The following is a 27,955-nucleotide window of genomic DNA, read 5'->3' on the forward strand; positions in this document are numbered from 1 at the left end:
CTTCCAATGCTTCAACATTCCTTGGACTCAACTCATCATGCCATTCCAATACCTGCTTCGATTGGGCCAGTGAAAGGAAATACAAGTTTGGTCTTGGGGTACTAATGGTTCTTGGCGTGCTCCTGGGCATCTGGTTCAACAGCATCATCATTATACTAACGATCAGGCACAAATTTCTCAGGGTTCCTATTAATTACGCTATGGTAAACCTGTCAGTTGCAGACCTCTTCAGCATTGTCATTGGACTCTGTCCCACCATGGATGCTAATCTTCAAGGATATTACTTCCAAAGCAAGTCATTCTGCATTTTCCAGGGCTTCTGTGTTGCCCTGTTTGGTAAGTATTTGCTTTTCATCCATCTAGATAGCTACAAACTATTGTTTAAAAATATATATTCCCAATGCATAGATTCTATATATGACATAGTACAGATAACAGGGTAATCTGTATGTTCATCTGTACTTATATATGCAACCTCCCATATTTCATTTTCAATTGAGGGGAATTCACTGAACCAAGACTGTCTGTGTTAAGCATTAGCCTAATTCACATTTAATATAATGAGGAGGAGTTCTACCTGGAAGCCCCTCTATGAATCCACTCTTCAGGGTACTTTGTATGAATTCTTTATTCAAAACTTCCTCTGGGATAAATAATTTGAATGGATGGATAAGATTTTATTCATTGTCAAAAAGATAGAGAGGAGACACAGCAGAAAAAGGTTCACAGCTTGCTTGCTTGCTTGCTTCCTGTGTCCTGAACACATTTGCTGTTTTATGGATTCAAGTTAGGTCAGAAGGAAAAAGTCCTTCTGTTGTGAAAGGAGTGAGTCTAACCAGTTGGGCAAGTGGAAAATCCAGTGCAAGAGAGCTTTCTGAAGTCAGGGACCCAAGAGCAAACAAATGAAGAAGGCCCAAACTCTCTTATGGTCTCTTTTCTCCTGATGGGATGCCTAGAATTTGACACTTCCCTCAACTTTGACCACACCTAACCTTTGCTTTCCCCCCACTTAAGTGAAAATGTTAAGTCACCTCCTCCTCATCACCTCATTAGCCATATCCTCTGCCTTACACCCCAGTCAAAAATCTGTCACATAAATTGGCTACCTGGCCTGTTAGCTCTGATGATCTTTCTAGATGGCCTTGGGAAAACCATTCCCTCTTAGCCTTACCCTGGGACCTGCAAGGCAAGAATCTGGCACAAGCATGACTTGGAGTTTGCTACTTGAATAGGAGTCGCCGGGTGGGGGGGGAGAGCTGGCAAGGCAGCCTCTACACCCCTTTGGCACCATCATGGGAACTTCACAGCTGTCTGGGTTTGTGGATGAGTTTTCATTGTAATTTGTGATTGTTTAGCAAAGCACCAAGAGGAAGTGGCCCACTCCAGTTACGAAGTAGGGCAGAGCCTTATTGTTGCAGTTAGTCAAGAACAAGCATGGAGATTGTAGTGCAGTATAAAGCAAATAAGATTTATTTGGTTAAGTACATTTAATACAGTAATCCCTCGACCTACGAACTACTCAACTTACTTTTTTTTGGAGTTATGAGTGACAAAAAAGACCGGAAGTAGTTGCCGGTTTAGAATCAGCTTACTCGACCTACGAATGTTTAGATGCGGCTTCCTCGAATTACGAGTGTTTTGAGACTTCCGTGGTGCGCTCCTCGACTTACGAAAATTCCGACCTCCGAACGTGCGTTCGGAATGGATTATTTACGTAAGTCGAGGGACCACTGTATAGGAAAGACCTATCCTATCTATGAGCTACATAGTGAATAGAAGGGGAGAGAGAGAGATGCTCCCATCTGCTCTCCAAGGAGAAAGGAAGTAGAACTGACTCTCTACAGGAAATACCTGAAGAGTCAAGGCAGGGGTCATAGAGTAGAGGCAAAGCAGGCACAGGTAAGGGGACCCTCACTAACTACCTCTACTCTCATTGCCCCTAGAGGTCATTAGAATAGTTGGTGTGAAAGGTCAATGCACTGGAACGCCATCTCCAACAGTTTTACCATGAGATTACTATGCATTCAGCCACTTAATGGCTCTGCAGAGAAATGGCTTGACTATCAAGCCAGAGGTTGTTGGTTCGAATTCCTGCTGGTATGTTTCCCAGACTATGGGAAACACCTATATTGGGCAGCAGCAATAAAGGAAGACGCTGAAAGGCATCATCTCATACTGCACGGGAGGAGGCAATGGTAAACCCCGCCTGTATTCTACCAAAGACAACAACAGTGCTCTGTGGTCGCCAGGAGTCGACACCGACTCGACGGCACACTTTATCTTTACCATGCATTACTGAAAGATAAAAGTCAGGCACAAATGCAGTCATCATCATATGTCCTCCCTGCTTATATTGTTACTCACATACCTGCAGCATCAAAACAGCAGCACCCTGATTTCTTCAAGTAGCAATATGAAACCCCTTCAAACCACCACCACCAACTAAAAAATAAATAAAAGATTGTAACCTTTCGGGACAGGGCTTTTAACATTTAGGGGGGGATTGCTGTAAGCTGTTCTGAGCCTGTGGGATAGAGCATGATATCAAACAATTACATAAATAAATTTCTTCTCCCTGTTGTAGGGTTGGTGGCCCTTTGGTCAGTAGTGGTATGTGCTGTGGAGAGGTACCTGGTGGTTTGCAGGCCATTCAAAGCCATCCAATTTAGTAAGAAACATGCCATATTGGCCCTCCTATTTGTCTGGCTCTGGTCAATGATATGGACTGTCCCACCACTTCTTGGCTGGAGTAGCTATGATATGGAAGGTATTGCCTCAAACTGTGCCCCAGCCTGGCACAGAGAAGATTGGAAGAGTCGCAGCTACCACTTATCTCTCTTCGTTTGCTGCTTCCTGGTTCCTTTCGCCCTTATTCTTTTATCCTATGGCAAGCTCATTTGTGCCTTGAGAAAGGTGAGTCGGTCACTCTGTTTTACATTACAAATAATATTTCACGTTGTGTTCCATAGCACTAAGGGGTTAGGATGCATTTTCCATTTTCCAAAAGGACTTTTCCACTCAGGTAAACTGAGGCCTAGGAGAAAACAAGGGAACTACTTAAGATAAATGAAGTCCATGGAAATCACAAAGTACAATTCTGCCAGTCCCTGAGAATTCTCACTTTGAATTCTCTGCATTTCACATAATATATATGCCCATCCCTGCTAAATTAAAAATGCAAAAAAAGTGGATTTAGGGCTCTTCCAGTAATCCAGAAGTCCCCATCCATGCTGAGGAGAAAGCCAATTAAACAAAACTATTTATTTATTTATTATTAAAAAATTTATGCCGTCCTTCCAAAAGGCTCAGGGCAGTTTACATTAAAACACCATTAAAATCAATTAACAATTAAAACAGAAATTATAAAACTGCATAAAATAATAATTAACAATTAAAACATCATAAAACACCAGTTAAATAGCAAAACAATTTAAAAACAAGTTTTAAAAGCTGAGAAAGCTTGGTTGAAGAGATGTGTTTTCAGAAGTTTCTTAAAAATTGCCAGAGATGGGGAGGCTCGTATCTTAGTAGGGAGCACATTCCACAATCTTGGGGCAGCAGCTGAGAAGGCCCATCTCTGTGTAGCCACCAAACAAGTTGGCGGCAACTGGAGACGGACCTCCTCAAGTGACCTCAACGGGTGGTGGGGCACATAGCGAAGAAGATGTTCTCTTAAATACCAAGGGCCTAAGCCGTTTAGGGCTATATAAGTTATAACTAGTACTTTGTATTTTGCCCAGAAACCTATTGGCAGCCAGTGTAGCTCCATCAACAGAGGAGTAATGTGATCTCTCCGAGATGACCCAGAGACCAACCTGGCTGCCGCATTCTGAACCAACTGAAGTTTCCAGACTACATACAAAGGCAGCCCCACATAGAGAGCATTACAGAAGTCAAGTCTGGAAATTACCAACAAATGTACCACTGTTCTGAGGTCATTGATCTCGAGAAACGGGTGCAGCTGGCGTATCAGCCAAAGCTGATAGAAAGCACCCCTGGCCACAGCCTCAACCTGAAAAACCAGGGAGAGGTGTGAATCCAGAAGTACTCCCAGACTGCAAACCTGTTCCTTTTGGGGAAGTGTGACCCCATCTAGAACAGGGAGATCAAAATAGTCTCTAGAGTTCTGACCCCACACAATAAGTACCTCTGTCTTATCTGGATTCAGCTTCAGTTTATTCTCCCTCATCCAGCCCATTACTGCTTCCAGGCAGGCATTTAGGGAGGATATGCCAGCTCCTGAAGAAGTTGACATGGAGAAGTAGATCTGGGTGTCATCAGCATACTGGTAACATCCAGCTCCAAATCCCCTGATGATCTCTCCCAGCGGTTTCATGTAGATGTTAAAAAGCATTGGAGAAAGTACGGAGCCTTGAGTGACACCATACTTAAGCTCAGATTTTGAAGAGCAACAATCTCCAATTGACACCATCTGAAATCTGTCCGAGAGGTAGGAGTGGAACCACTGTAAAATAGTGCCTCCCACCCCCAACACTCTCAGATGTTCCAGAAGGATATATGGTTGATAGTATTGAAAGCCGCTGAGAGATCCAAAAGGACCAACAGTCACACTTCCTCTGTCAATTCCCAATTGGAGATCATCCATCAGGCTGACCAAGGCAGTCTCCACAGCATAGCCCACCTGAAAACCAGTTTGAAATGGGTCTAGATAATCAGTTTCCTCCAAGACCGACTGGAGCTGAGAGGCCAGCACCCTCTCAATTACCTTGCCCAACCATGGGAGATTGGAAACAGGCCTATAATTGTTCAACTCTAAGGGATCTAATGCAGGCTTCTTTAGAAGAGGTCTAATAATTGTCTCCTTAAGACAAGGAGGCATCCTGCCCTCCCTCAGAGAAGCATTTATGATTTCCACCAGGCCGCCTACAACAGCCTCCCTGCTAGACTGAACAAGCCATGTTGGACAAGGCTCAAGAGCACAAGTGGTAGGCCTCAAGGCCCCAAGCAGCTTGTCCACATCCTCAGGAGTCACAAACTGAAACTGATCCAGTCGAATCACATAAGAGGAATATTTGGACACCTCCAGTTCAGACATCAAATTAATTGTGGAGTCTCCATCTAAGTCGGCCTGAATCCGAGAGATTTTATCTGCGAAAAATTCTTTAAACACATCACAGAGGGTAACTGATGACTCCAAATTCTGGTTCGGGGGGGGGGGGGCAGATACTAGTCCCCTCACAACCCTGAACAACCCCGCTGGACATGAACTCGCAGAGGCAATACGGGCAGAAAAGAACCGCTTCTTTGCCGCACATATTGCCTGAACATAGATCTTTAGATGTGCTCCTTTGTCGTAATCTGTCAGATTCGAGTTGAGTCTTTCTCCACTTGCACTCCAGTCGCCTACCTTACCACTTCAGCCCCCGTAGATCTTCTGTATACCAAGGAGCCAATTTTGAAGCGGGTCAGAGGGTACGCTTAGGAGCAATCGTGTCTACTGCCCAGGTGAGCAAGTTGTTCCAATTCTCAACCAGGACATCAACAGGATCACCAGCAGAGCCAACACTGAATCCCTCCAAGGCTTCTTGGAATCCTACCGGATCCAATAACCTCTTCAGGTGGACCATTTTAATAGGCCCCTCAAATATTAGGTATTTGAATATTTGGATTTATTCCATTAACTAATTTGTAGCCTATGAAAGTGTATGCAGTATTTAAACTAGCCTAATAGGTGCTATTGGCAGATACTTGGTCACTGCATCTATTCAGTTTCTTAAAGGTTCATTAGAAGCAAAACACTGAGGACCAGTTCACACTATACTTTGTACATGGGAGCAGTTCCAACTTTTCTTGGGTACATGTTGCCCTGGGACTCTTTTTGTGTGGAGGTGCAGGATATAAATCTTTTAAAACAAATGAGTCAATCAATGAACGAATCTTGCCTGGACAAACATCTTCTGTAAACCAGATGATCGTGGCTATCTCCAACAGCAGTTCCTTGACTGTGAAGGACTTTCCCCAAATGCCATAATGTGATGAATTGACAATACAGGAAGTGCATGTGTGGCTGTGCTCTTCCCAGCCCTTCTATGGGCTGATAACTTCCTAGCCCTTCTGTTACACCCAAGCGGGTCCTTAGCCTGGTGTGCCCGAAAGTTCGAATAAGACACTACCAGAGTGGAGAGCGTTCAGAGCTTTATTCTGTGCAGAATAATGGCTGAAGGGCCTTCTCAAAGCATCAGCCCTGAGCTTCGTCCTATATATATAGTTTAAACGTTGCCTTCATGACCATAGGCTCAGTCATCTATTACAAAAATTACAAATCCTATTACAAAAATTTACAAATTAACATCAAACCTCGGAGCTGTTACTCTTACTCATTCGCACATGTCCTCTCTATCTCTTGCTTCCTCCTAAGCTGTTGAGATATCCTAATCTGTTGAGACAACAAGTTTTGAAACTAGTTTTCTTGCAAACTATCAGTACTCATATAGGGAGGGGGAGTGGGTTAACTATCAATCCAGCAGACATACAAAATGGCATAGGTTATGCCAAGCTGTGCCCATCACTTCTATGGGCCATACTGTGGGATTATTGCTCAAAGTCTGTGGGCTCCCCTGCTTGAGGCTTTCAACGATCAAGCCGGAGAAGTCCTAGTTATATCATGAAGATAAATCCTACTCCAACAAACAAACAAACAAACAAACAAACAAACAAACTTGGAAGTGAGTTTCACAAAAATCAATCAACTCTACTTTCTGTTAAACATTTTTAGGCAGATTCCCCTACCTCCTTTCCCCATCTCATGATGCAAAGGCAACAGCATTTTTAAAAACAAACAAAAATTGCTGCAGTCGAGAGAGTCCTTATTCACTGATGCTCACTCCCATAATTCAGATAGTTGCGTGTGCTCACTGGATTGCGAGTACAAACCTATGAGGCTGTTCATATGCCCAGCAAAGATCAGGCTTGCCTTAGTTCGGTCTTCGCTGCGTGCGTGTGAACCCATTGGGAACCATGCGGCTCTCGGCGGCAAATCTGCTTCAGGAGCCCGCCTCCAAAATGAGGTTAAGAGAGCGTGTGGTTTCTTAGTCCCATTTTGTTGGCTATCTGCCAGCCCCGGCTGCTTGCAGCCGAGACTGGGAGACTGTGGGGCTCCTGGCTGGCGTCTGGGAGATCCCCATTATGCGCCACATACTCACGCAGTGCATAATGGGATTTCCAGAGGTGGGTGGGTGGGTGGGGGTGAGGTGACACATCCCAGCCCTGACCCTCTGTTGCTGCTGGGGAGAGCTGGAGTCTGTGTGAGGGCGTGATCTGCGTATTCAGCATAGACAGGGCAATCATCTGCAGGGCGGTGGTGGTGTGACAGGGGGGAGGTTTTACAGCCTTCTTCCCCACACACCCCAAGTCCTTTCTCAGGGATCATGAGAAAAGGTTTTTCTCATGGATTGTGAGAAAGGGATCAATACGTTTAGGATCGGGCTGATATTGACACAATCTAGGTGACGTTCCATGATTTTCCACTGCTGTTTAGAGGAGAAAAGGTAAAAAGAATGGAAAAGGCGGGGGTGGGGGAACCAGGAAAGAAGAACATGCTGTCTCAGAGTGCGCACATGTTTTAGTAGGCTCCAGTAACTGCCTGACCTTAATTAAAACATTCAGGTTAGGTATGTCCTCTACACTGTTATGACTTGGAGCTATTTATAGTCATATTATTCCAGAGTGTGCAGGCATTGTCAAGCAGCTGTCACAATCTTCCATCCTTTAATGTTGTCCCTGGAGTCCCTCTTCTTTGACTCATCTCCATCCATGGATCACTGTCATCATTTTTGTCAAAGCGTTTGAGAGATGGGGAAGGTCCATGCTGTTAGAGCTGCTGCAAAAGGCAAGATGGTAATGAGTTGGCTTTGGAGCTATGTCTCTTGCGCTACAAAGGCTGAAATTATTTCCTACAGGCTAAAAAGGAGGAAACACACTGAGGCCCAAACGGTGGCCCTAAATATATTTGTGTTAATCCCCAATTTATATTGTTTCCTATATAAATTTCTTGGAAAAACTGTTGTATTACGAAGAGACAGGACCCTGACAGCATCACTGTCAAGCTACATGATGGTAGTAGACCTGTGTCTTCAAATGGGAGTTTGCCCCCTACCATGTGATAAGGAGGAATTTAAAAAGTCAAGGATGTGTGTGTGTGTGTGTGTGTGTGTGTGTTGCCAGTTCATGGCTCTTACTCTGGCAGTATATCCCCCAATGTCCTTTTTCTCTCTTGACTGGGCTCTGATAGCAATAGGGGACCCTTCTGGGGAAATATGTGGGGAAGGATGGACTATGGAGGGGGAAATGGCAACAAGGGAGAACTAGTGCATCCATTTGGCTCTTTCAATCCCCTTGCCCCACTCTAGAGGTGATTAGGGCAGACATGTGTTTGAAAACATGCGACTCCAAGTCCGTGTCTGGGCTTGAATAAAATGAATAGCATTAATATTTTCATGTTTCAACTAGCAGCTTCACCTAATCAGGAGAAAATGTTTATGGCTCCAACAATATGCAGATGGCGCTTTCCCAATATTCCCTGCTTTTAAGGTTAAATAGAGACTGTTTTTAATGTTAGCCAGATTGAGGTCTAGTTTAGTGGATCAAGGCCACAATGAGAGGAGGGGGAGCTTTAACCCTACCTCTGCTGTAATCCTCATCTGGATCCCTCCCCCACCCAACCAACGTGGCATAAAACTCTTTGACAAGGTGGGGTGTGGGGGAGCACCTCCATTGGCACCAATGAGAGCTTTTTCCCAGTGCAAAGTGTTGAGGGGGTTAGGCCACCAATCTGGACCATGGCCAGAGTAGTGTTAAACCCTGCCCCATCAATCCTCCTGATCACTGTGTGTATGGGAGGGTGCGTGTGTAGGAGGGAAAGAAATCCACCTGCTAATTAGCATTTAAATAATGGCCATGCTTTTGTAAAGTAATGTGTACCAGGGAATGGTCACCTTAAGTGGCACAGTGGGGAAATGCTTGACTAACAAGCAGAAGGTTGCCAGTTCGAATCCCCACTGGTAGATATAGGAAGGTGCTGAAAGGCATCATCTCATACTGCATGGGAGGAGGCAATGGTAAACCACTCCCGTATTCTATCAAAGACAACCACAGGGCTTTGTGGGCACCAGGAATTGAAATCGACTTGATGGCACACTTTACATTTACCAGGGAATTAGTTAAGCCACCTAATGGCACAGTGGAGAAATGACTTGCCTAGTAAGCAAGAGGTTGCTGGTTTGAATCCCCACTGGTGTGTTTTCCAGACTATGGAAAACACCTATATATAGCAGTGATATAGGAAGGTGCTGAAAGGCATCATCTCACACTGTGTGGGAGATGGCAATGGTAAACCCATCCTGCACCCCTCCACATGGCTCTGTGGTCGCCAGGAGTCGACACCAACTTGAGGGCTCAACTTTACTTAACTTTACCAGTGAATGAACTCAATACCCGAGGGAATGAAACCAAGACCTTTCGCTTGCAGAGTGTATACTGCTCTACCACTGAGCTACAGCCTCTACTAAGCAAGTTGCCAATCATATGTGAATAAAAAAGCATCAACTTCTACATCAGTGTGGCTCCTTCCCGGTGGACTTCAGCAGGCTTTGGCCCAAGGTCAAAGTTACTACCTTTGACATTTGCAGAGCAGAAAAAAATATAGTGTTTTGCAATATCTGTTTTGCTCTCTCTCCTTAGGTGGCAAAAAGTGGCTTGGTCCAAAGCAATTCAACCCAGCAGGCTGAGTCACAGGTGACTAAGACAGTGGTAGTGATGATCCTGGCCTTTCTTCTCAGCTGGATGCCTTATGCAGCCTTTGCTCTGACCAAAGTGGTGAAACCAAAGGTGATAATGGACCCCAAAATTCAGAGCATCCCTATGTACATGGCTAAAACAGGCACCATATACAATCCAGTAGTTTACATATGCTTGAACAAGCAGGTAAATCCTCCTTAAACCTTCCTTGCTGTATAGTAGTCCAACTCTACACTTTCAGTATGGGGGATTTGTCATTTACCTGGGAAGAGCAAAATGCAGCCTACTGATGTTCAGACATGGCAAGATGTTCTAAACTTCTTCTAATGATGGCACTGATTCCATTTGCCAAGTTCAGGGGCAGTGTGAGGGGGTGGCCAGGCTGAGTACTAGCCAAGGGCCCGCATCCATCAGAGGACCTCCTGGCTAACCACTGAACCCCAGTTTCCTCCCCATTACCTGGTGGCAGTGGTGGTGCAAGTTGGCTAATGCATTCACATCATTGTTGTCTTTGCCCAGCATTTTCCATTGGTCAATGGGAGCATCTCCTATAGGTTATTGCATCTTTGCAGGGCCTTTAGGGACACCACCACTGGCTGAAAGAGAGGGTGGAAGTCTCTTGGTTCCCTCCTCATCCCATCCACCCGTGTCTTCATTGACCAGTGGGGCAGAGGAATGGATGCAATAATGACTCTTCTTCCATGCACTCTGAGAATGAAGAGAGAGGAGCTGATGATAATATGACCCCTCTCCCCATCCTCTGGTAAGCTGGAGAGGTTGGAGGTCCCAATGAGCCATAACGGCTCAGTGCAGGACTTTGCCCCAGAGTTCTTCAGAACCTGGTGCTTCCAATTGATTGCCAATATCCTACTTTTTCAAACTGTAGAATGAAGATCATATCTCACTGGATGACTTGTGAACTGACATGTATCAGGAAAGTTAATATTTTTAGCAGGGCTCTGGACTGATTTGGTTGATTAATCTGCTAGCCTATTCTAAACATTTAGGTGAGAAGCATGGACATGCATCTCTCTCTCTCTCTCTCTCTCTCTCTCTCAGCTGTCATACTGTCCTACTGCCATCTAATCACACAGAGGTGGTTCATCCAATCTTCCCCCTGCATTATTAGATGACAGCAGGATGGTCTACTGTGCTGTGTTGGGGTGGAGACATGCACACCTACATATACTCCTCCCCCATGCATTTAAATGGACAAGTCATTGGTCCAACTGGCCCAATGGTGAGTCCTCACCCAAACGTGTTGCTAAAATGACAGCAAGAAGAAGCCGTAGGGTGCTAGTGTGGCACCACAGTCTATGACTTTACAGCTAGGAAAGGGGAGCACGCGGGTTCCCAAGCAGTCAGATGCTAGGTTAGCCTGCAATAGGGATGTGCACCAACTGGCGTTTGGGCTAGTTTGGTGGCAAGAGGGTTACCTTTAAGGAGTGGGGTCCCTCACCCCCCCATTTCCCCCACTGGCACTGTTGCCAAAATTTCCCCCACTGGCACTGTTGCTAGCACCGGGTGACAGCAATCCTTTTGCTGTGCCAGGAACTCCGGCTTCATTAAGAAAGAATACACAGGATTCAGCAGAGATGTGCCACCTTTTTAGTAGGCAGCTCTTGCACTGGTGCAGTCTTTGCATGACACTGCTACTTGACCCCAACAGAGGCCAATTTCTTCTTGTAATCAAGTGTCTGGCTATGCTCTGTTTCTATTGCTTTCTGCAGAAAGCTGGGGGCAGGGGAAGAGGCTGTCTGCTAACAGTATCGTTGCTATGAGGAGCTGAATGACTTCAAGGTTATTTATTTGCTTCACTATTTGTGTCCTTTGCAAGGTGGACCCTGCTGTCATCATCATTTTGTGCTGTCACCAGACCCTCTTATAGATCAGTCTTTGAGGTGAGGAATTCAGTCAGGTTGTATGCCTGGATGCACATTAGGAAGGGACAAAGAAGGAACAAGGTTGCCAACTTGCCACTAAACTAGCCCTAACGGTATATCTGCCAATGGGTTGTTTAAAAACAACAAATCTGTTGTCAGTGTTTAAAATATGGTCGGTTGTTCATCTGCACAGGATTAAATAAGTTAGCCTATACAAATGAACAATAGCTCGGCTATGTTTCTCACTACTGAAAGAGATGGCAGCTCCAAGTCTGGTTGTCCAGACTAGGTAAAGTGTGTTGATTGGAACTTTATGCTCCCAGGTCACCAGCAGTGTAAAAACAGCTCCTAGTGCTGCAGCACAAGTCTCTAAGGTTCTGCTTGCTTCTTCTCTCCCCCTTCAGTATCGCGAGAGAGTCACAGCCTCCTTGCCCTGCCTGCAGAAATGTTTAGTCAAGCCCAGTAAGTACAGTAGACCAAATGCTCTGACTGCAGCCCTGAAGAAGAGACTGCAGGGGAACCAGCTCAGCAGCAATACAAACCGGATAGCTCCTGAAATGAACATTAGCAGGAACCTGCTCTTGCCAAATATGAACTACTGTGATGACGAGTCCTTCTCTCAATAGATCCATCCAGACTGTGCTGTGTGTGCTCCTCCAAATATCTGGCACAACAAACAGCTCCCTGTCTTCACTGACACACATTAAGATGTGCAAATCACACTCCTGTACAGGGTGGAGTTCAGCTTCATTGTCAATGCAATTAATAACCACCAAGAGGAAAGCGGCCAAATCATGCCGAAGTGCATATTAAGAACAGGAAGCGGCTGCCATTAAGTACTTAATTGCTCTGCACTTGTTTAGGAGTATGCCACACAAAACCATTGGCTGGATACTCAGTTTGGAAGGCAGTCATGGAGACACACAAAAATGCATTCCATTCATTACTAGTATAGTAAAGGGGTTTTTTGTGGGGAGGGGGCAGGTGCTTGTATAGCATATGTGCCAGAGTAACAGGCATGACACCTTTGACTTCAAGTGATTTAGGATATTGCCATGCCAAGGATATTCTACGAGGCAGAAGTGTCCCAATGACAAGTGGGCAGAAGCAAACCTGATACCTTTGCATTGCAAAAGCTAACAAACCCTTGTCTGTCCTCACACAATGAAGCTCTGGCTTTAGAGTGCATTATTCCATTCTGCATTGTGTCGCATGTAGCTATTTTCGGCTGGAAGCTGTTGAGACCATATTTGGGAAACTCTTGCATGACAGGGCAGTGCTGAAGGTCAGTGGTGACAAAAGGTTTCCCACAGAGTTTCCGAATACTTTTTAGCCCTAATTTCAGAAAAGTTGTTCAGATTTGCTACTCACTTTTTAGGAAACTTTTAACTCCTTGAATAACCTCTTGTGGTTTAATGGAAAATCCTGCTTTAGAAAATGTTCAACTAACTGGGGAGAAACTAAGAGTCTAGTCTTTATGTATACCTTGCTCAGGCCAATAGCAGATTTCTCTGTCTCATTTGACAGGAATCCTAGCAAACTCCATTATCATCTTTATGACACAAGGTACATCTTTTTAGTCACAGAATGTAAATAGCTCAGGTCACTTCCGACGAAAGTAAATGAGAGTAGGAAGAACAGAGGAGAAAGCAAAGCATTTTCATTGAAGATTAAGGGGCGCTCAGCAAAATATTACTACTGGTGAAGTGTAATACAAGAGTAGAAAAAGAAAAAATGTATGACACAATGCACTGTTAACAGAAAAAAATCATGAAATGAAAAAGGATGCAAACAATTAACATTACTTAGTTATCACTAAACCATGTTTTGGCATTACACAAGCAAACTTTGTTTGGCATGACATCTCAATCAAGCCAGAACCTCAATCTTGTTGCATTTGTGTATATTAGCATGGGCTACATGCAAATTAACTCAGTGCCAGAAATAAGAAGCATAAGATTTGGGTAAGAGGCAAAAAACAACATCTCCCTTAGAGCCAGTTCTAAATAATCAATACTTGTGCAGTTAGAGCTCCACAATGCTCCCTGAACAAGCAGTTGCACAAGCACCACAACTGCAGTTTTCCCTATTCACCACAATGGAGAAAGCTACAGTGTTGCTGCTTGTGCAACCACTAGTTCACGGCAGCATCAGGACTGCTTTGGACTAAGCAGTACCAGGGTAGTCCTGGGGCGGAGATGCAAAACTGACACCGTGTATTGTGCGGCCCCTTTATTCCTTCATCATTTTTGCTTGTAAATCATGTGGACATAGTACCTGACAATGGGACCTCACGGGGCAAAGGGTTTCCCGGGCATTGTTTTCCCATTGCTCCCGTTATTTGCCACCAAGCAGTTGTCTGCAGCAAATCATCATCATCACAAGGACCCATAATTATTGCAGGGGCCAATGTTCAGCAGAAAACCTATTCACAGCAAAAAGGGTCAACTTCCCTGCTCACCCCACCCCTTCCTGTGCAACAGTCTCTATGTGGATCACCCCTCCCACAGCTGCTTGTTAAAGAGAAGTTGCCGGTCTTAACCACACCTCAACTATTTTACGAACACATGCATCTGGTTCTTAACTCTTTACTGAAAGGTGCTTAGTGTGGCTAATTCGTGTCTCCAGGAAGGACTCCTCTGCTTCCCTGATGTGTCCTCTAATAAATGTCTACATAAAAATTGTTCCAGTGGGCTGATTTCTTTCAGATTTATCCCTTCCATGCCTAAGCATCAATAGAATACCATCACACCAAATTTTGAAGTCCTATACTATTACCAATCATGATGCTTTCATATCAATGCCTAGTGCAACCACATTTGGAATAGTGTGCACTGTTTTGGTTGCTCCATCTCTAAAAGGATACCACAGAGCAGAAAGGATGCAGAAAAGGGCAGCCAAAATGCTCAAGGGGTAGCTGGAAAATCTGCCCTACAAGAAAAGCTTATTAATTAATTAATTAATTAATTAAAACATTTTAATATTGCCTAAAACTTGCGTCTCTGGGCGGTTTACAACAGAATAAAAACAAAGTAAAACATTCGTTAAGACAAAAATGGGGGGGGCACGCACACAACAATTTAAAATATTTTAAAACAGCATTAAAACCATTAAAACAACATTAATTAAAAGCCTGGGTGAAGAGATGTTTTTAAAGACTTTTTAAAAGCTGTCAGAGATGGGGAGGCTCTTATTTCACTAGAGAGAACATTCCAAAGCCTCGGGGCAGCAGCGAAGGCCCGTCCCTGAGTGGCCACCAGACGAGCCGGTGGCAGCTGCAGACGGACCTCTCCAGCAAATCTCAGTGGGCAGTGGGGTTCATGCCGAAGAAGGCGTTTCCTTAAGTACCCAGGGCCCAAACTGTTTAGGGCTTTATAGGTTATAACCAGCACCTTGTATTTTGCCCGGAAACATATCAGCAGCCAGTGTAGCTCCTTCAATACAGGAGTTATATGGTCTCTCCGAGATGACCCAGAGACCAGCCTGGCTGCTGCATTCTGGACCAGCTGTAGTTTCCAGACTACATACAAGGGCAGCCCCACATAGAGCACATTGCAGTAATCCAGTCTGGAGGTTACCAGCAGATGTACCATTGCTTATGGTGTTTGGGGTTTTAGTTTAGAGGAGAAAGACACATTAAATTGATCGCTAAGAGATTCAGGACAAAATGAAGTACTTCATTCAAACAATGCACAACTTATGAAATTCATTACAAATTGTGATTGCCACTAGCTGCACAATTTTGGCCCTCTAGCTGTGTTAAGACCACAACTCCCATATTTCTTAATGGCCACAGGGGCTGGAGATGATGGGAGTTGTAGTCCAACAAATGGAAAGCGTTATGCAGCCCTAGATCATGGAAAACAGACCTATCAACATCTACTAGATGCAAAAAACTGAAATATCCATGCTCAGGGGCAGTATAATTCCAAGTAAAATATGCTGAAGACTAACAAGGCAATACTTTAGCGGTTGTATTTGACAGAGTCATATGGCTGGTCACTCTGGACACAGAATACTGATTTAGATGTACCCTTGGGTTAGATCCAGCACAGCTTTTTTATATGTTCAATACTTACGAGTTACGTAGCAGATTCACAACTGAAGGCTCCTTCTTCATATATATCAAATGACTAATCTAGTTATCTTAAAAGAATTCTTAATTTTCTCTTCAGAAAATCTGTTCTCACAATATTTAGTTTGACAGTATTGCTACTGTGCTGAAAATTGACACCATCTAGTGGACAAGTGGGAAAACTGATTAGCTTACATATCTCTGGAAAAACAGGATGAATGTTCAAACGTTGAAAACGGCTAATAATTCCTGTAACAAAGTTTAATTCAGACTTCTTGGCCTTGCTAGCATGTTGTTTCAGATTGCATGGTAACACTGGAGACTGAACTGACATTGCATCCTCAGTTAGTGTTTCATAGCTTGCGGAATACTAGGCACTGTGTGAAAGAAAATTATATGGCACAAGAGAGTATTAACTGAGAATTCCAGTCACCATCGGTTAATTACAAAAAGCTTACTAGAGTACCAAATCCCAAAAATATGGGCAATGACTCTGACCTGGATGTAAAATTCAGCATCTTTACTTCTCCACACCAGTCACGCTGACAGTGGAATCTCTGAGAATACTATCAGCTGTTTTCTTTGGCTCCCCACTCTCAACAGTTTAGTTCTACTTCCCCATTCACTAGCTTCCTGACCCCAAGCCTTGCCTGAGGATGTCCCCCTTCCTGCCTGCTTTGCCCCCACTATGGTGCCAACTGCCATGCTTTCCAAGTCTACCTTCTTCAGAGACACACCCAGTGTGGAACAACTCCCGTACCACTCACTATGCAGTCTCAGAAATCACATTACCAAGGGGAGAGGGAGAGAGAGACTACATCACTGGAGTAAAGTATTTCCCCAGAGGAGGCACATGACATCCCTCTTTCAGAAGGCGCAACCTCATGCACAGTCAAGAGCACAACATCGGCATCTGCATGTTACACCCAATTTTATTTATACAAAATGTCTTGAGTGGAAACAAACAACAAGAGGAAAAACTGCTGATCAAGTGCCAAGCAAGTCAGTCCCATTTGCCATACAAAGGCAAGCTGGTCATTTGGCATTGTTGGCCCGCATTTTTTTCAGTCCTTTCTTGTTGTGTTTCTTTGCAAAGCGCATATTCCTCAGGAACTTGGGATCAACCTATAAAAAGGGGAAAAATAGAAGTGGTTTAGCAACTGTTAGCTTATGACAGTGAAAGGACAGGTGAGTGAGGCCTTCACATTCTATCACATATAGCCCTATGAGCAGCCCATCAGGCTCAGCAAGCCTCTTGGACTGACCTACCAAATTTGTCTCTTTTTCCCATTACTGTTGCTTCTGGTGTGGCTGTCAGCAATCCACTCCCTGCCATCATATTTTAATAAGGTGCTGCAACAATGGCCATAATGGTGGCTACTGCTAATACTAAGCACAAGAAAACAGATGGCAATCCAAGGGTAGTAGGATTACATCGTGTGTGTGTGTGTGTGTATATATATATATATAAAAACCGCTTTGAGAATTTTGTTGAAGAGCGGTATATAAATATCAGTAGTAGTAGTAGGTCAGCAGCCTATCCAACAATCCTATCTATACACACATACATATGCATAGTTGTTTTTTTAACCACACTGAGTAAAAGATATTCACTGAGATTAGAAACAACCTAGACAAAGGAGAAGCAACAAAATATTGCTTACAGGTATGCATTTGCAAGCCCACAACTACAGACAGGAATTGCTTCCAAAAAAAAAAAAAAAGCATTAAAAATGAGCTGCTTAGCTCTAAAAACTGTCAACTACAAGTGCTCTTGGAACTAAATCAGTAGCTTAGAGCAAAGGGGAGGGGGAACAGAAGATGGGGAATGCTATCAGAGTTCTTCTTTCACTTTGAGACCTCCTTCACTGCAATGTATCAGCTGAATCAATCCACAATGAATTTAAAGTGGATTCTGGTTGCATAGGAAGAGGTTCTTCAACAGAAAAATAAAAGCAGCAGCATTAAAAGATGAAAGAAACAAAATGCAAGATGACAACCGCATGCAATGCTGAAGTGGGGCTCTTGGGAAGCTGACTGCAGGGGTACACAGGGATGCCCAGGGATGAGGGGCATCTGTTCTCAAGTGGTCAACCAGACTGAGCTGTTGTGGCTGCCGGTAGTCAGCAGGACAGGCCAAGAGCTCTTCACAGCTCCTGCTGTTGCTATAGGATATTCCTACTTGTGGGTCGGCAAAAAAAGCCTCTGTGGGCCGGATCTGGCCCCTGGGCCATATACTGTGCAGGCCTGGATTAATGTTATGCCCTGTGATTAAACATGCACTTTTTTACAAGGTCTGAGCTCTTGTATGTTGATGTAACAAGCATGCATGATCTCTACCAGCAAGCTCCAGCACATGAAAGCAGCTGTCAATCAGGTGAGGAAAAATGCACTCACCCCCTTCAGAGATTCATATCTATTCGACCTGGGTTTTTTAATGCCATTTCTGTGCCACTTGCGAGCTGTTGAGAGATAACACCATAAAAATATTTAAAATAAAGACTGTCAGTACTGTACATTTATGTGTCTTGTGGTTCAAATCTTGTCTGTCAGGAACTTACAATCTTACTTAGCAAGTCTCTTTCCCCACTGTTTCCCGCAAGTCTGTTCCCCACTCCAATGGTAATAAATAAGGTAAAGAACCCTGAACACTCTAAAGCACTATACAAATGATAACAACAGTTACTGAAGAAACACAATTTCCCGCTCAAGCACAACAGAACAAGTGAAGATTGTCAACCGGTAGAGATTGTTGTGCTCAATATTTGCGGGTTCCCCTCTGCAATTTCACCTATTCACAGGACATCTCCCTGTATACTAATTCAGTTATTGTGGGCGATTGTTTCGGTTATTTGCAGGTCTATCCCCCTAAACGAATTGGTATTCACTAATGGTGGTTTAATCAACATATATGTTCATTAACAGGCCCGTGACTACATATAACTGTAGTTATAACTTAATCAGTTCTGCATATTTATGCAGAATGTTGGCTACTAGCAGAGCAGCTGGTAATGTGTGTCTCCAACTACATCTTACAAAAGAAAGCACTGCTGACCACAATGCATTCTTCCCACAGAAACTTACACTGGTTGTGAGTGGTGTGGTTCTTGGACTTGGCCATGGCTCAAACCTGTTGAAAAGGAACAAAAATCAGGAATTCAAGCAAAAATCCAAATTTCTACATAGAAATCACTGTTGAAGACAGGAAGCGTTACATTCATTATTTTTAAAAATAATGCTAAAACACTCAGATCAGACCAAAGGGTGACCTAGTTCTGAATTATGTAACCAAGGAGCCTAATGTCACTGAGAAATTTATAAATACAGCATCAAGACAACAGTTCTTGCCTGACTGTCCTGAGGAAGTGCTACTCAGAAGTATAATGCCTCTGAAAGTTGATGCTCCTTTAGCTAAGGTGGCTAACCCCTGTTGATAAGCCTAACCTACACACATTCACCTAACCTGTTCTACAAATTATCTAAGGTAATGGCCATCACTGCAGGTAGTGCCACTAAAAGTTAATTGCAAACAAGTCCTGGTAGGAGGATTTGATATCCAAACCGACCAGACGAATTTTAATTCCACAGACCCCCATCACTCCTCCCCAGCAGTCTCCGCTCCAGCCCGCGCTTCTTCTCTCCACTGCCTCCCCTCGCCACAGGGATACCACACTGCTCTCATTCACAGCTACCTCCCCTCGAGCGGAGAACGAGCAATGGCCGTCCAGGATGGCCTCTTATCCCTCCTTCACCGCCCACTTGTCGCGCTAGAGCTTCCCTTGGAAAGGATGAAGCTCGATTGGACAAGAATGCCTTACCTTCGCCTCCGCCACCGCTTGGGACAAAACCGGAAGAGAAGCAACCCTCGCAAAGCACCCTGGGAAATCAAAACCAACACAGGGTGCAGCGCGGACAGCTCGGAGTCGGAAGTACGCTTTTATTGTATGCTCGGCTAGAAACACAAGCCACCCCCGAAAAGGTTCCGTTGGAGACAAAGAGACACAAAACAATAGAGCGTTAGGAGGCAAGAGGGAAATTGCGGTTGAACCTTAAAGCGGTGTCTTTTTTGGCGCTTAGCCCCGTCCTCCCCACATTTCTCTATATTTCTGTGTATTCAGATTAAAGCCTCGCTGTTCCAAAGCTCTCTGCTTCAGCTCCACGAATTTCAGACAGCCTAGTATTTTAAGAAATGAATGAGTGTGTTCTTAACAAACTGGACATCCCATTAAAACGTATTGTTGACAGCTTTACAAGTGTTCCCCCCGCACCATATTCCGGCATCTCATCTTATTATTCCGAAGTGTGCTGTAGGACACTATCGTACACTGCCAGATCAGGCACTACATAAAAAGCAGACTATTCACTAAAGTAACCATTAGACCCTCTATTTCCACCCCGAGTTTTAAAAACCATGTTTGATTCTGAAATAAAGGCGAAATGAATGTATCCTTTTCTCTGACACGGTTTTTGTCTTTTAAATTAAAATGTTTTTAAAACACTCATGGCTTGTTTTTAAGTGTGCCCCCATGATTGGGAAGGTGGTACTAAAACAGACTTTTGCAGATTTTGTCTCCAGGAGCTGAGGATTTAGAAAAGCCAACAGTGTAGTGTAGTGGTTAGAGGCTGGACTAGGACCGGGAAACCTGAGTTCAAATCCCCATTCAGCCATGATACTTGCTGGGTGACTCTGAGTCTGGGCCTGTCACTTCTCTCAGCCTAACCTACTTCACAGGGTTGTTGTGAGGAGAAACCTAAGTATGTAGTACATCGCTCTGGGCTCCTTGGAGGAAGAGCGGGATATAAAATGTTAAAATAATAAAAAATGATAAATATATGTTAGCACCAAAACTATGAATAACTGTGGGAAATGTAGTTTGATAGCTGATTTCATGTTGCAAGTTTTCCCTAGAGTTATCTGTTTTTGTTTGCAGACAAGGGGAAAGCCATATCCACTGATTATGTTTAACACATAATGTATGGTTGCCAACAACATGTTGCACGAATATAGGATACACATTGGTGGGGGTTGGGGGCGTCTGGGGCAAGGCGATCCATAATTTCTGCACGTGCTGGTTTGGCCCCATTTGGGAACTCTGTGTGGGAACTCCCTGAGACCCATGCACTCTGGCTCTGTCTGTGGTCACCAGGGAGTTATTTGCACTTGGCTTCATGCTTTGGAGTAATAAATGTTGAGCGAAGCCACTTTGAACTACACACACAGCATTAAGAGAAGCAGCCCCTCCCCTCTGATCTCGATTTTCTTTTGAAACAAGCCCATGTGCAGGTGTCCATGTTTTCCTTCTAGCCAATCGGCAGGGGTGTGTGCTCCCTAGCTCCCTACAGAGATCTGAATTACTAAAGAGAATATCCCTCTTATCATGCTAATGCTTCTATGTCAGTGCCTCTCCTTGTTTGCTCTGGTGTTTTCAGAAAAAGTAGCTTAAAACCAGCATTTTAAAAATCCGGAAATACCTCTAGATAAGCTAGAATTTGCAAGGCAAAGCCCAACTTGTGTGTAAAGTGGGTCCAAGAATCTCTACGGGACTTCAGGGTAGGTTTGGCTGGTGTGTGAACACACACTCTCTCTCCCGAAAGAGATTCAGGGCGGAAGCCCTGTGTGTAAAGTCTCCAGGAGTCAACACCGACTGGACGGCACACTTTACCTTTAGCCGTAGTAGAGAGATTGCTCTGATCCCAATCTAGGAGCATGCAGCTCCTTCAAGGTGGACTGCCACCAGTTGAAGACTGATCTAAAGCCACTGATTCAACAACCTAGAACTGCCTGGCTTGGGTCTTACAGGCACTGTACAGCCAGAGTCCACACAACCCAGCCATAGACAACAATAAATTATTATTAAAAAGAATTCAATGGTAGCGAATAACCTTACAAGGCACATGGGGAAGAGTTTTTTAGGTAACCCTCCAGAACCATTCAAGTTGGACTAAAGTCACTTCTAAGTATATGGACTTTATTAAGAAACAAGGGTTGCACCCAGAATAAGGACTTGGGTGGCGGGGGGATAGGTTGAAACTGGAAGCCCACAGGAATTCAAAAGAAAATACAAATTTATTAACTAACTGACTAGTACTGAGTTTTACCTTAGTCTATCAGTAGGTAGGTCCTTGGTTGAGAGAGCCTTAATTTCTACTGCTCCTTCCCTGGAACCCCCATCTGCAGATGGAAAAAGGTGTACACTAGCCAGGCCTTGGCCCTCTAACTTTAAAGCCATATTGGAGGGGATGAGCTGGGTCCAGGTGACTGTCCTTATCTTCTGTGTCAGATAAGATTTGGGAATTGGTGAAGGGCAGGTCTGTTAAATGTTTGTGAAGTGATGCTCTCGCTACAAGAAGATGGTCTGAGTTTTGTCACACTGCCACAGTCCCACTGCCGGGCCCTGCCTTCTTGCTTGCTCACTGCCCCCAGCCTCCCTACTGCTAGTCCTATCCCAGCCTGCTCAGGCCTGATTCATCACCAGCGACCCACTAAGCACAGGCGGCAACGACTCCCATCTCTCTCCTGAGGCAACCAGGAAGACTAAGGCTTCGGCGTGGAGCCTTGTGTGACAGACAGACAGTATTACAGTCATTGACCAGTACAAAAGCATGAAGTACACACACATGAAGTACACACACACACACACACACACTGTCAGGTCCGTACAACAATATAGCATTTACAATATAAAGTGACATAGTAAATTACTCCACCACATTAATCATTAGATACCATCGTATATTCATTGCTATTAAACAGAACTTAGCCACGTTATAAGTAACATTGACTTGATGGTCTGGCAAGAGAAATGAAATATATACTTCATCTCCTCTGTCTGGTATGTCCTCAGTCAGGGGTAAAATTAACAACTCACTCAAGTCCCTATAAAAATTACAGTATAATAAAACATGACCAACATCCTGTGTATTACATGGGCAGTAGCATTCAGAATAAGAAATCCCACCATATCTACCATATGTCAAAGTGGGCCAGCTCAAATGCTCTACAATATTTAGGAGTTATTAGGGCTTGGCCAGAGGCCAAGCTATCATTGGGCGAGCGGGTTCAAAGAGCCCGGGACGTGCCCAATCAGGGGCTGCGCTTTGCGGCCCCGACACGCCCCGCGTCTGATCTCAGACGCGGGGGTGCTAGTTTAGCTCCTGAGCGGCCCCTTCAGGAGCTAAACTAAGTGCCAGCCAGGAGCGGCTCTTCCCTGCTAAGGCAGGGAAGAGCTGCTTCTGGTTGCGCTGAGAATGCAGCGCCAGTCTAAGTATCTCCTGAAGGGGCCGCATGGCCCCTTCAGGAGTTAAAAGGCTGCCACTGCATTCGCAGCACAGCCAGGAAGAGCGAAAGCAGCGGCAGCGAAAGCAACGGCAGCCTTAGTTTAAGTCCCGAAGGGGCCATTGGAGTTAAACTCCAACTCCCAAAAGGAGCCTCAAGGCTCCATTCAGGAGCCAGACCCCGCCCCCCGGGTCTGACGTCAGACGTGGGGGGCGTGGCTAGCCTTGCGTCTGACATCAAATGCAGGGGGTGGGGTTCGCAGGACGGTCGTCGCAGCTGCACACGGGCCGCCGGTAGTCCCGCTCCGCTGCTGGGCTTGGCAATAATCAGCTGGCTTTGTGCTAAAGGCAAGTCTCCATCTTTTAACCCATTTGGGGGCCCTACTTATCTCCTGTTGCCATTCCATTTCTAATACTCTTTGCTTTACAACCTTTTTGGGCTTGTTGATAGCCCATAGATCGCAGCACTTCAGGAGAAAAGCTGTAAAGAACAAGCTTTTCTTTAACAGCTGACTTCCACTGTGATTTGAAGCTATCTTCAAGCATCAGTGGGGTTAGCTCCTTCGGAAAGAATACCACCTTCAGCCAATAGCTAAGGATGGTTATCCACATCCGGGTTTCTACTCTTATGACTCCCAACTCCAGTTTTAACACTGTATTAGAGATGCATCTAGGGACTTGCATAATTGATCTTAAAAACTTAGATTGTACCATCTCTATCAGGGCAAAGTGAAAGCAAGGGCCCAGCTGTGCACCGTATAGTAGCTGTGCCACTACTTTTGCCTCAAATATTTTCAGGACCACTGGGACATATTGTCCTCCCTTGGTATGATAGAATAGCCAAGGCACTCCTCTGTGCTACTTGTGAAGCATAATCTAAACGTGCATCTCTCCGACCAGATAAATGGAAGGTTATGTCTAGATAGTTAAAAGAGTGTACCCAGTCTATTTTATTGCCATTAATAAGCCAACGATTCTCCTTAACTCTCCTGGCAAAGGTCATAACTTTCATCTTTTTGTAATTTATCAGCAACTTTTCACCCTCACAAAATTCTGCAAAGGATCTTAGAGCTCTTCTTAGCCTTACAATAGACTGTGAAAGGATAACCATATCATTGGCGTACAAAAGCAGTAAAACATACCTATCAGCTAATTTGGGTGGGTGGAACTCTTTTTTATCATGTACTACTGAGTTGATATAGTAATTAAATAATAACGGGGCAAGCGCACACCCTTATTTGACTCCTCGTATTGTAGGGATTGGATCAGTTAATTGACCTTGAATGCCACATCTGACTCTCAATTTGGTATTACTATCCAGCTTGTATATCAATTTAACAATAAATAAATAAAATAAAAATCAGCAATAGAAGTCTTTTACCAGTGTTAGTTGCCAATAGTTTTTTCAAAAGCCTCTCTCTAGGGATAGAATCGAAAGCAGACTTTAGAGCTACAAAGGCCGTGTGAAGTGGGATCTTAAAACCATATGCATACTTCTCCACTAGATATTGCAAAATCATCGCTTGATCTATGGTAGATCTTCCTAGCCTGAATCCTGCCTGTTCTTCAGTTAGAATATTGTTATCTTCTATCCAATCATAAAACTTCCTAAATAGATGTTTTGTGTAAAGCTTGCTGGCCACATTCAAAAGGCTGATCGGGTGATAGTTGGCAAGATCTTTCCTTTGCCCTTTCTTATAGATTGGGACATAAATTCCATGCCCCAATCTTCCAGGATATGGTAGCCTTGTGCTTATGGGAGGCACAGCCCTGCGCCCACTGCACTCCGGCTTCAGTTTTTTGTTTTAAGGGCCTGTTGTGGGCAAGGAATGCAATCCCTCTGTCCTTTGAGCATGCTGATGATGATGGTGCATGCTGCCCCATCAGAAGCAGGCTGCGTGTGCAGCAGAGCCAAAATGTGGGGGAAATGGTGTCCTGAATGGGACAACCACTTCCCCCGGAAATATGGGATGTCCTGGCTAATACGGGAAGTCCTGGCTAATATGGGACTGTTAGCAATGCTACATGTACAATCTGTGTACAATGTTGTCATGATTCCTACCAGAGCCAAAGGAAAAGTGGGGAGTTCACCTGTTGCAAGAGATTCACAGTAGGCTGCCATTACCCACTTTGTTTTAATGTGGGACAACAAACCACTCTTTCCACATATGATTCCTGGGGGAGGTTAAAGCGGCAAAACCTTTCCTAGAAGGGCTGAGCAGTTCTAAGCCACCAAAGGCATGTAACTAAGGCAGACTCAAAATGAAGAGTAGCACACTTCTCCAACAAGGGTTTATTATTAGATTAAAAGAAAAACAAGGGTATGCAATAAGGACAATTGTCTCTTCATAAAGCAGATTGTGTGTGTGTGTGTGTTTGTGTGTGTGTGTGTGAGAGAGAGAGAGAGAGAGTTAGTTTTCATTAACCGGGCAGCAGTATTCCCTCTAAGGCATGTGCACGTGTGCATGCTCACCAGTTTTTTGCTTTCTGCTCAATTAATTTTAGATCCCACTCAGGTTGAATCAGGAAGGCCCCATTCTGAATGCACGTGTGCACACACTGCCTTGACACTCCTGCTCAGAACAAAACTCATTCCGCACACAGATGAAAAAAATTAGAGAGAACACTGCTGGGCAACTCCGATTTCAAGTCACACAATTAAACAACAACAACAACAACAACAACAACAACAACAAAAACCCCTTCCCTCATCTGTCTAACTGAACTGGTCCCTAACTTAATACTCACAGGCTGTAGCCTTCCCATTTCCCCAGCAGCTCTCAGCCAGCTGCTTCCTCAGGGCACTCTTGAGACAGAACTAACAGAACAAAGCTTTCTCTTCTTCATTCAGTGGTAGTATGTGCAGTGGTGCACCTAGGTAATTTGGGTTCCCGGACCGCCCCTGCTGTGAGGCACCCCCACTGTTGTGAGCCCCCCCCTGCTGCTGTGAGTCACTGCCACCATGAGCTCCCCCCACTGCCCCTGCTGCCGCAAGGCCAAACCGCTGATCTTTGCAAGTATTCTAGCTGCCATGTGCGGGGCCAGGGGGTGGGGGGTGAGTCTGAGCAGGTCTCCCCCATGTGGCAGCAGTGGGGGGCAGAACAGGAGCAGCCACTGGGCTGACCGTCCGCCTCAGCAACCCTGTCCTTTGGATTTGTCCTTCTCTTTTGAATTTCCTGGGATTTCCCCCTTATTCAGAAAGGCCCTCCCTCCCATCAGTTGCTCTAAGTGAGGTCAAGTCCTCCCTCAAATCTTTCCCATCACTACAAATGTACACATGCACAGATCTGTACACACATACAGTAATTCACACATTATGTTGAACACATATACATTAGTATACTTTCTATCTGTACTCTGCATTTGATGTGGCCTGTACTCAGGTCCACCTTTAAAACAAATGCAGGTACAGTCATTCACACAAAGAGCAGTTTAGACGATACAGCCCCTGGCACATGCAATTTTGAAGGGGATGTACCAAAAGTGTGCCCATCGGGATGTCCTTCATGGATGTCCCAACATCCTCCTGGCACATCCCTTTCTCATAAGGGGGACTGTTAATTCAAATGGCCTCTATACACATGCTACAAGTACTTAGACTAGAGCATACGTATAGGGGCCATTCAGATGAACAGCCCCTTCCCCACAGCCACATGAGAAAGGGATGTGCTGGGATGGTACTATCAGGATGTCCACAGAGGATGTTCCAAAAGGCACTCTCTTGGTGCATCCCCTTCATAATTGTGTGTGCTGGAGGCAGCATTGTCTGAACTGGACCCCAAACATGTACATATGTACAGGCAGCTGAACACCAGGGGTGTGCACAAAACCTGCCGGGCCAGTTCAGTTTGAATCCAGTTTTGGCACCTGTCAAACCTTGTCCTTCAAACCAGACTTGGTCCAGTTTGACCAGTGAACCAGCTTGAAGCTCTACTGGTAACTTACTGGTTCAGTAAGCCCTGGTTCTACTGGTTCAGTAAGCCCTACTGAACACACATACAACATCATGTTGGAATAGGGCTAAGGTCTGCTGGTACTGTGGTGTTTTTAGCCTTGCAATAATCCTGTGAGGTAGTGTGAAGGACCCAGTATCTCATTAACTTCCCTGCAATGTTCCATGTGAAGCCTATCAAGACCACATGAGAGTTTTGGGCGGTATAGAAATTTGTAAAATAAATAAAACAGATGAAGAATATCATATTTTGCAAACTTGCCATTTCAGGTGCATGTGGTGTAACAGCTAGGATGCTGGATTTGGATGCAGGAAATCCAGGTTCATATTCCTGCTCTGTTGTGAAGCTTACTGTAAACTTGAGTCCCAAGAATGCTCTCACTTGGGGGCAGTGTTTGATCACTGTTAAGTCAAAGGAAGCTGTCTGTAAGTTTTGTTCCTAGTTGCACACATGGTATGTAAGTGTTTATAATGTTCTCTTTTAGAGCATTGATTAGTTGCTTTGAGAGATCAGTTATTTTGTAACCGTTTTCTTGATATTCTTTACTTTGCCATACATATATAGAAAGAATAAGCAACAAATCAGAAAGTCCCTGGTCTGAATCTCCCTCCTGCAATGAACTCAGTAAGTGGCTATAGGCAACCTGCTCTCTCTCAACCTGCCCCCTCCCCCAGCATCTGCAATATGGAGCTAAGAGTCATCATTAAGGATATCATAAAATGGATATCATAACAAATCATGAGGGGGCAGAAAAGGGAAATTAGGATGGTCAGGGTGTGATCATCCCTATGAACATAGGTTTGATTGTGGAGGAAATGATACAGTTATGAATTATGTGAACATTTTTCTCCCTTACACACAATATTAAGTCATATTTATTCAGTGAAATTGTTTGACTCTTACATTCAGGACAAACCAAATACGCCCCCCCCCGCCCCCTCATGCAATGCAATATTTAATTTGTAGAATTTATTGCCATAATATGTGGTAACAGCCATCAGTTTAAATTGCTT

At 44.5% G+C, this 27,955-nt stretch overlaps 1 protein-coding gene and 1 long non-coding RNA gene across 3 annotated transcripts; one reads left to right on the forward strand and one right to left on the reverse strand.

The window, feature by feature from the left end:
• Nucleotides 1–200: 200 nt before the first annotated feature.
• LOC128343989 (parapinopsin-like) lies at nt 201–12,265 on the forward strand. Its single transcript, XM_053293431.1, has 4 exons — nt 201–336; nt 2,585–2,913; nt 9,700–9,942; nt 12,044–12,265. The coding sequence occupies exons 1-4, from the start codon at nt 201–203 to the stop codon at nt 12,263–12,265; spliced, it is 930 nt and encodes a 309-aa protein (XP_053149406.1).
• A 6,564-nt stretch (nt 12,266–18,829) lies between these two features.
• Nucleotides 18,830–22,755, reverse strand: LOC128342195 (uncharacterized). 2 transcript variants are annotated; one of them, XR_008314828.1, is made up of 3 exons: nt 22,683–22,755; nt 19,533–19,666; nt 18,830–18,844 (listed from the first exon to the last, which is right to left on the reverse strand). It is a non-coding gene; the product is annotated as an uncharacterized LOC128342195 (long non-coding RNA). The 2 variants fall into 2 exon arrangements; XR_008314827.1 differs by lacking the exon at nt 22,683–22,755 and adding an exon at nt 21,814–22,130.
• Nucleotides 22,756–27,955: the final 5,200 nt, after the last annotated feature.

This window comes from Hemicordylus capensis, chromosome 2 (assembly GCF_027244095.1).
Source record: "Hemicordylus capensis ecotype Gifberg chromosome 2, rHemCap1.1.pri, whole genome shotgun sequence".
In the NCBI taxonomy this organism is placed as follows: Eukaryota; Metazoa; Chordata; class Lepidosauria; order Squamata; family Cordylidae; genus Hemicordylus; species Hemicordylus capensis.

Bases quoted from the DNA above. Each gene is read 5' to 3' on its own strand.
- LOC128343989 (XM_053293431.1), top strand. From the start codon at position 201: ATGGTAAACCTGTCAGTTGCAGACCTCTTCAGCATTGTCATTGGACTC. The intron at 2,914-9,699 runs GTGAGTCGGTCA...CTCTCTCCTTAG, and splicing joins TCATTTGTGCCTTGAGAAAG to GTGGCAAAAAGTGGCTTGGT. The intron at 9,943-12,043 runs GTAAATCCTCCT...CTCCCCCTTCAG, and splicing joins ACATATGCTTGAACAAGCAG to TATCGCGAGAGAGTCACAGC.